The sequence below is a fragment of the Azolla caroliniana genome, unplaced genomic scaffold (genome assembly GCF_043228905.1).
Source record: "Azolla caroliniana isolate FFs.n. ecotype wild unplaced genomic scaffold, voAzoCaro1.0.p SCAF_1328, whole genome shotgun sequence".
NCBI lineage: Eukaryota > Viridiplantae > Streptophyta > Polypodiopsida > Salviniales > Salviniaceae > Azolla > Azolla caroliniana.
In genome coordinates, this window is record NW_028231763.1 from 1 (window position 1) to 9,771 (window position 9,771).

Consider the following 9,771-nt stretch of genomic DNA (forward strand, 5'->3'; position numbering starts at 1 on the left):
GTCTTGGCCACCTCCCTACATATACTATCATCCTTGGCATGCCAACTCGTTTTGACCTACCTCAATTGCTTCACCTACAACCCTCCACAACCACCACTATTAGAGACATGAACTAATGTAAGCATTAGATAAGGATAGAATATAGATAGATAGATAGAAAGGAGTGAGAGAAAGAAGGGTGCCGATCCACCTGACCACCCCCGAGCGAAGGGATCGAGACAGACTCGAGCCTCGATTGGCGTCCCATACCATCGCCGTGGTGTCGAGTCGTACCTAGTGCTAGCGCACTCACTACAAGAGTTGACCCACCACAAGACAGAGTCTCGACGCAGTCAACAAGATGATGAAATGAGGGTAGCTAGGCATCTTATTTATAGCGATACCCAAGGCCCCTAGGCAAGTTCACACTTGGCCTAATGGGTTGTATCAATCCCGAGGATTAAAAGTAATCCTCCCCTTCTTTACACTCTCGTTTAACCCTCACACTTATCCACATGTATAGAATACTACGGTAAATTCTCACCACGGGATATTCTATGGTCATGCCCGTAACAACCACCACCAAAATCCCCCTCCCTTCCCCCTCCCTTCCACTCACCAATGATATGTTATAGATCCTTCTTTTAGTCAACACCTCACATGATATTCACCTTGACCTTTCTCTCACAACACATTCCCTATCTATCTCCCCTTTTTGTAGTCTACAACCCTTGACCTAATAAACTATGCCCCTTAATATGAAACATGTAGTGCACAAACATTCGGTTGCCGTACTTGTTGGACATTGCACTCTCCATGCTTTCTCAATGGCATTGGTACAAGTTCAGGGTTAGAGAGTACTACCTAATAATGCTTAAGATTGAAGTGTAAGGATCTTGTGTCCAATACAAGTCTAAGATGGGCTTGGGCTAAATGTCTTTTGTAAGAGAAGTATAAATTTTTGACTCTTCACATTGTCTTCTTCTCATTCTTCACATTCTATATTCAATGCTTGAGCTTTCTTCTATAAATCTTAAAAGCTTAAACCTTTGTAAAAATGGTTGATTAATTATCAATCTTTCCTATTTGAGAGTTGTTTACCATTCTGTTAAGCGGTTAAAGCTTCTTTAACTAGCTTGTAGTTTAATAATCATTTCTTTGTATAATCACTTTTTTATTTATTTTTAAATCATGAAAATGGTGGATTTTAAACCTTTTTTATAGTATATTTGAGAATGTATGATACTGGTATCAATGTGTTTTGTATTATCACTGAAAAAGTATTGAAAAAGGGACATGGATTTATAGTGCAGGATGGTAGCGTGTTCCAATGTGATGGGGTGAGACTTGGCACAAATTCTGAATTTTTTGAGGAGATTTGGCTTATGGTGGTGTGCTTATCAGTTTAGCACATTCGGACCATGTGCCGTAAGTTTGTTTTTCAGTAGCAAAAGCTCTCATGCGGGGAGGTGATGTTAAATATTTGGCTTGAGCTTGTGGCTTGGTTGCGTGGACGATATGACTCAATTCAGGGGGAATAAGATGAAGTAGAAAGGACAAAGTCAAAGTTCTTGCTGAAATGGGGTAGTTTTCCCATGATAGTCAAATCTTCGACGAGGCCTAAGTGGAATTATCAGGCCCCTAGGTGGTTGTTTATGCCGATGGCTCCCAATATTATACATGGGATGTAATTATATATGTATACATGAAGCACAAGTGGGTTAGCATAGTTGCGTTACCTGGATAACTTTGTTATAAAAGAGTTTGTTGGGAGAAGTAGAGTCAGGGTAAAATGGGGTTTATTTCAGTTTTGTTGTGAGTTAAGGGTCGTGTGAGTTTTTGTTTTTGTTTTTGATAGTTTTGGAGTTGTTCCTCTGACTTGTATATGTTGATCCCACGGAGGATTCGGGTAAACTTTGTTGTATTCTTTTTGCTAACTAATGCGAAGTAGTGTTTTTTTTGTAAAAGAAAAAAAATTGTCACGATGAGATAAATCAATAGGTAAATTTGAATCTTTTTTATTTTTTAGTTTTTAACATAATCCTTAATGACTAACTTCTCTTATGTTAGAGTAGTAATAAAAGTAACATAAAATTGTAACCATTAGATAAAGTAATAGATAGATTGTGAATCTAATTTTTTTTCTAATGACTAAATTGTCCTCCATTTTTTAGTAGTAATCATGAGATTGCACCACTTAAATGAAGTGATCATGAATGTACCCCCACAAGTTGTACACATTGGAGACCTTATACAATTACATTTTTAGTGTTGTTTTACCCGGTATTCAAAACCCATAGGCATAAATAATCTTTTAAAAAGAGTTGTGTCTTCAATGTACATTTATAACATTCATACGTAAAGCTCATTATATATGTGTGTAGCTTAACTTTCCTCTTTGTGCATGGACGCCATTGATAGTAATACATGTAATCCAATCCCTGTTTTAGGATGTGTCATTTCTGTCACTAACCAACCACCAAAGTCCAAGGGCACTTCCATAAGTGCGCTTAAAGAGGTAAATGTTGCCAAAGTTAGGGTGTCAGAAATTAATTTGTCAACATTCATTCAATCCATATGTATGCAAGTGCAAATGCAAATGTGACAAAATTTCACAATTAATGCTATTATTAGAATGCTAGATTTTTCCTTTTTTATGTACTCCCTTTTTTGCAAGTGGTTACACTAGGTTCTTCTTGACAACCTATGTTAGATTCACACATTGTAATTGTCCCGTAAGACTTTTGACAATCCTTGATCATCAATCTTTGGTACTGAAGATTAAAATATATGATTTTAGATGTGGACCACTTTATTGGACCAACTTAATCAACGTATTAGTAGCGGATTTGTGGATGTAATTACGTTATTAGACCAACTTGATAATCATGTTGATATGCATTGAAAATTGATACATTGAAAATGTTATTCAATGCACATCCATATACATGGATATGCCAATACCAACATGTTAGACATCTCCTTTAACCCTTTCCTAGATAGGGAATCCCATTTTAGTCATATTTGGTTTTATTAGAGTAGACAATTTGACTATTGGAGATTTTGGGTTTAGAATGTTGTCTTCATATTCCGATCTACTTTCTTATCTTCTTGATCATTATCACCCACAAGGGTTTTTGTGCTCATCTTGTGTGTTTCCAATTGTGAGTAACTCTTAATGCCATGAAATTAATTGCCCTAAGTTGATGGAGTTTAAGCTTTCTAGCCGAGTTACATAGTGTATATCAAGATATTAGCAAATTTGAATATTAAATAACTTGATCTCTTTTTAATATTTGTTAACTCTGAATTGCGTTCTTTGTTAGTATGAACACAACTTTTAATCAAAATTGAAAAAGTTTTTCGAAGCCCTTCCTATTCGTGTTGTGTTGCACGTCTATAGAAGATTAATATAGAGTACTAAATATACATTTTGGCTTTTCGAGCGTACAAATACCTGCAAATAAATTTGAGTTAATACGTTCTCGGTATTTAACATTTACTTTTGTTCCAATACTCTTCGCTCGACTTTTGTTTCATTTACTTTAACAAATGACAAATGGTGAATACTCGTTGTGAAACATGTCATTTCCCAACCTTGTCAAATTCATTCTCACTTGACTCTATCAAACTAATCGCTGTGGTATTCTTACCCAATGGACTAACGATATTAAGCTTAATCGGATGGATGTGTGTGTCTAGTTGAAGCTTATAATGTACATATTGGCTCTTGTTCATCATAGATCTATAGGCATGTTGTATGAAGAAGTTATGTTCTTTTGTAGACTGGATGAAGTTTTTGCTATGCATTTTACATTACCAAGTTTGACAATGTTTTGAGTGTTGCGAATGGAGGTATGTCCTATGAATGAATATCAGAATGGAGATGGGAATGTGTTGAAAGAAGCAAAGAAAAAAAAGAGCTAAAGACACAAGCTAGTAATCACCATGGTCCATGGGTGCAAAAATACAACATAGACAATGATCTAATAACTAAGAAACTCAAACGAAAAGTGCATTTGTAAATCCAAATGCTTGTGTTAATCCCTCTTCCCACTCCTCATCTTCATAAAGCTTATGTATATGTATATATTTCATCCTACACAAGTAGGTTTCAAATTGGAGGCACACGATACATTCTTTATCATTCAATTCCTTGATTTTATTAGAGGAATGAAAACCTCTCTTTAAAGGGTGGGAGCAATTTGAGGACTATATGTCTAGTTATATGATCAAGATACATAGTACAAATGTAAGTGGTGTTGAAGCATCAATAAAGTGCCTCTCTAAAAGAGTAGAGGTGTTGGTGATGCATGCAAGTGGTAATTGACATTTTTTCCAAACCATACTTTATTGGGTATCAACTAGAAAACCACAAATTCGATAGTTAGCAACAAAGAAAGAACATATTCTGAAAGATCTGGAAACCATTTAAGATCAACTTACCATCTACTGTTTGTAGCCATCTTTATTGATGCAGAAGGCCTTCATCTTAATTAATCAAAACAATAAAAACCTCTTAAATAATTCAATATTATTCCCCTAACCTACCACTACTCCAAAAGCTCTAGAAGGTCAATCATTGTGTTATAAACATGCTACCCTATCAATGGCTAGAACGTGTGAGAGTGTATTGTGATGAATTATATGATGCTATATGCTTAACGTTATTGCTATATCAATTTATTTGTTATTTACAATTGATTTAAAACCTTTTATTTAACAAATACCTAAAATGTTCTATTTAAATGCATTACATTAACACCTCATAATGTATTAAAAAATAGGGAAATAAACATAACATGTTTTAGATGTTAAAAGATGACTTGAAATTTTGAGCCAAGATGCTACACACCTTCCAATGACATTTGCATAGATATTGGTAACAAAGTGGCTTGTATAAAAGATGTGTTCCAAGTTTTTTATGGGTTTATATGACATGATTCAATGTTCGTATGAGGGAGATACTTGCATAGATATTGGTAGCCAAGTGGCTTGTACAAAAGATGCGCTCCGAGTTTAATATGTGTTCGTTATTGAGTTACGATGCAAACAAGAGTCAAACCACAAATGGGATAAAAAGAGTCAGCATCTAAAGCAAATTCATGAAGACTCTTCTTTTATCTCATATTCTCAATGTTATAGGCATTTGTAGTTCCCATGTACATGGTTGCCACTCGTCTTCGCTAACAAACCCACATAGATTAGGTATGCATAAGGTGGAAGAAGAGATAATGGATTCAAAAATCTTTCTATATATTCTCATTAACAAAGAGTAATTGCTTAGAATTCGTGTTCACACTAACTGGTCAACCTTAAATTCCTGGTCAGACAAGATGGACCATACTCATACGAGTACCACGGTAATAAATGCATGGAAACTAGAGGAAACAAGAGGTGCATGAAGTTGTCCACAGTTTCAGGTCTTCCTACAGATATTTGCAAAATATTGACTTGCTAGACGTATGGTGAATTCTAAAACAAACAATATGATCTATTACCAATAAGTCGAATAAAGTAAGAAAATGATGTATAGAACAGTATTATCCATTATCTTTTCCCATAGAAGAACAGTAGAAACTTAACACATTGGTTCTTAGCAAAACATGTCTTCTCTGAGATGAAGCAACTTCTCTTTATAATATTTAAGGAGATTCAGTCATGTATTCAATAACTAAAGATTTCAGATATTATATAAAAGGAAGATCTACAATAACAAATCTCAGTTAATTTGCTAATTGATTTGGAATTCATTTCCATATCAAATTCTATAAAATTTAGGTCAATCTACAAAAAGAATTCCATATCAACTCAACAAACTCATAGATCTACAAAAAAGAATACAATTGATTTTATTAATCTTGGTTTTAAATTATAGATTGAGCAGGTAGAATAAATACCTTTTCCTATATTCACAAGTAAGAGACTCTTAGCAAACACAACCATCATTGATCATTGATGGTGGTTATGAACAAAACGGAAGTAAGGAAATTACTTTTGATTACTTCACATGTTGGCATTATGTTGAAACCCTAAATTGCATGTTGTGCAATGAATATCATCTGCAAGTTGCACCTGGCATAACCAGGACACTAACATCATCTTTGGTCATCACATTGGCCCTCAGATTTCCATACGATGTCCTTGATCCCGGTGGACAATTTTTTGTAAAACTGCACCCCAGTAGAAAACATAGGAATTCATTATTTTAGAGTAAAAGTGTCCATATGAAAAGGTGAAATATTTTAAGACTATAAATCAAAGAGAACAAGAAAAAAAACCGTGTGATATTCGAGAGAGTCTCCACCAGATTTCCGCACTTCAACCATAAATAGAGCAGGGGCTACTTGAAATACCTATATCATTTTTATCAAAAATAAAAATGAGGCTTTCTCTTCTAGGATAAAATATATATGCATATGCCTTTATCTTCTAGCATATGATATATACACAGATAAATGTGCGTGCACTTCTATATATAGTGTCACTGAGATTATACCTCTGTTGCCACAGAAAGATGGCCTTTCCTTCCTGTTTTCTCACCCTTCAACTTCATCTGCATTATTAAACATTTAAATGTAACTGAAAATATCAAATATTTCCATTTTTGAATTGTGAAACAATTGGTTATTTATATTTATGCATTCTCATGGTTCAGGGGAATGAAATATCTGAAGGAATGGAAATACTTAAATAAGTAAACAGTCCAGAAAAGCATAAAAGAGAACTACACAATCTGGCTAAAAGGTCAATAATTTATTTACCTTGCGTTTAGATTATAGGGCATGAAACCAAATATTACAAAAGATCTATACAAAGGCATGGAAATAATCTAGACAAAGCATAAAAGAGAACTATACAAGTTGCCGAAAAAGTTTTAGACTGGGTACTAAACGATATTGAATGCAAGTTGTGCCAGCCTTGTTTTGTTACTTGTGCTGGGATTTATATTTTATTATTGCCTCATCTTGAAAAACATATGAGCGCTAATTTTGTTCCCCTTCTTTAGAGGGTTATGGACGAAGCAATGTTATTTAATTTCATAATCTCAACTTTCGAAATGTCAGTTCATGGTGTCTTAACATAAGGAATATCAATTCCAATGCTGACCAAGGTTTCCAGTGATGGCATTCCTCACAAGCAGATTCACCCCACTCCAAGAAAACTCCGATTCCAGAACTTGAGATTAAATATTGCCTCAAACATATTAGAGTGAAATTATTAAGAAATATTAAAACTTGAGAAATGAGTAGTAGACGTAGTATCAAGACAATAACATGGCATTTCTACCTTGTAATCCTTTTTCTGGACATTGAAGCCCAAAGGCTTGGCTGCTTCTTCAATCTTTGCCACAATCTCCTTAGGAGGATGCTTCGATGTAAATCTAGTCTCTCGATTTACTAAGCCCTATGATAAAAAATCATCCACATGAAGATATTCAGCGCTGAAGTTCTCATCAATAATAACTTACAGAAGCAGAAACTTTGAAAACAGATGGTTACCTTTTGTTTCTCAAATAGTGTAGACAGATTCAGCCCTTGTGACAAAGAAATTAAGTCAAATGCGTTCATCGACACAGGAGTGGTCTCTTTTTCTTCAACAACTAGGTGTTCCTATAAAATAATAGAAGTACAATTTCAATAGGAACCAAACACAAACAGACAAAAAGTTAAGTGATAACAGGAAATATAAACCCTACAGAGGAGTTGTTAAAGACAGCATCAATATCCTCCAAAGTAACATCTTCCTCTTCAATGAATTTAGGAGGTGAGTAGCCCTTCTTGAACCATGAATTCTGTAGAATCTCAGGTATAGTAATTCGCTGGAAAAAATCAGTAGTCCAGAAAGATGAGTGTATAGGCATCGAATGTAAAGAGCCACAAACAGCCATACTTATAAAACATCAGCTTACAGTTTTTGGATTGGGGTCCAGTATTCTGCATATCAATTGCTGTGCTCCTGCTGAGAACCATTTTGGGCATGTAAAATCTGCCTTATGAATCTGTGCCAATCCAAAAAAAAATCAAGCAACAAATTAAACCCCAGTATAAATGTTACATAAAGGAGCAGAAAATGGTGACACACCTTTTTATATAAGGCCATAAGATTCTCTTCATCAAACGGTAAGTAGCCAGCCATTAACACATATAAAATAACGCCACAAGACCACAAATCCGCAGTTGCCCCATTGTAGCCTTTGTCATTTATAACCTGGAAGATAAAACTGAATTAAAATTTCTTTAAATCAAAGATATATATCTACATATTTTATTCTAATTACCTCAGGAGCCACATAATTTGGTGTACCACATGTGGTGTGCAGGAGACCATCTTCCTGAAAATAACATAACACTGAATTTAGTTGATTTGGCTACATGATGTTGTTTGATAACTATGTTGAGTTTATGGTAAATGATCTGATTCATCCCATAAGATCATTGTGTTAATTTCTTTCCTTATCTCAATGAAAATACATGTTCATGCTAACATATTTATGTAACACTTGATTCATATTCTAACTTTCATCCCATAAAATCATTAATGTTAATTGCTGTCCTCAACTGCATGAAAATACATGCTCATGCACATTTTTTCTTGATGCACATTTTCTCTTTTCACTAAACATTTTTGTTCAGTGTACATTAACACTCAAATTGTCAATTTCTCTAAATGAATTATGCTACATGGATATTCTTTATTAAAACACATATTGACAGTGCACTTTTCACTCAAATTCCAAACCTTTGTTGCTTGGTGAATGCATGTCATGAAATTACTCCTTACCCGGATTTGTTGTGGTAGAGCACTTAATCCAAAGTCTGATATTTTGAGATTTCCTTGTGAATCGAGAAGCAAATTTTCAGGCTGCAAAACATCATAGTGAATATATCGATAAAAGACTTGAAATGATTCTAGATAAAATCCAATAAACGGGTAAGCACCTTAAGGTCTCTGTGAAAGACTCCTCGACTATGACAATAGTCCACAGCATTTATAAGTTGTTGAAAATACCTCCTAGCTTCATCTTCTTTGAGTTTTGATCGATGAACCTAGAGAAGACACAAAGTCTTCTTCATAAAGGAGTTAACGGAAAATGAATTCTAACTGGAGAAAATCATTTTCCAAATCTCAGGTCAAATTACAAAAAATGAATAACAGCGAGAAGGACATACAATTTTATCGAATAGCTCGCCTCCTGTGACAAATTCTAGAACTATATAAATTTTGGTCTTACTAGCCATAACCTATCAAAGCAAGCAAATGCACATAAGCCAAATCACCATGAAGATGAAAAAACTATAGATATAATATGGAATATGAGAGAGAATTGAGGATATTCCTCATACCTCATATATTTGAACAACATTTGGATGCTTTATAAGCTTCATGGTTGAAATTTCTCGTTTAATCTGCCGAAATTTACTGCTAAGTTAGCTTAAACATTCTTATCATTTCCAATGAATATATAAATTGGCCACAGGCAGGTCTAAATATCTTGAAGGGGGAAATTCATAAAAAAAAGTATGCTATTAGTCATAGGCTATTGAAAAAGGAGTTCCTAACTTTCTCAAATAACAGCTCTATGCTTGGCCCAGAAAGTAATACCCTGTTTATAAGTTTAGATAAAAAATTAAATCTTTAATTCTCTCAATTTATATTCCTATGATTGGTCAAGACTTAGCTCTCTGTTCAGGAAATTAGATAATCTATTAAATCTTTAACTTTCTCAATTTATATCTGCTTGGTCGAGAATTTTCTCCCTATTCATGAGATTAGATAATCAATTAGATT

The 9,771-nt window shown here is 34.3% G+C and overlaps 1 protein-coding gene across 1 annotated transcript; it reads right to left on the bottom strand.

Moving 5' to 3' along the window:
- Positions 1-5,811: 5,811 nt before the first annotated feature.
- Positions 5,812-9,452, bottom strand: LOC147847228 (CBL-interacting serine/threonine-protein kinase 23-like). Its single transcript, XM_087339419.1, has 13 exons — positions 9,327-9,452; positions 9,153-9,224; positions 8,922-9,029; positions 8,764-8,844; positions 8,261-8,314; positions 8,065-8,190; positions 7,892-7,981; positions 7,679-7,801; positions 7,482-7,592; positions 7,270-7,386; positions 6,479-6,535; positions 6,261-6,335; positions 5,812-6,152 (listed from the first exon to the last, which is right to left on the bottom strand). The coding sequence occupies exons 1-13, from the start codon at positions 9,366-9,368 to the stop codon at positions 6,078-6,080; spliced, it is 1,131 nt and encodes a 376-aa protein (XP_087195545.1). The 5' UTR covers positions 9,369-9,452; the 3' UTR covers positions 5,812-6,077.
- Positions 9,453-9,771: the final 319 nt, after the last annotated feature.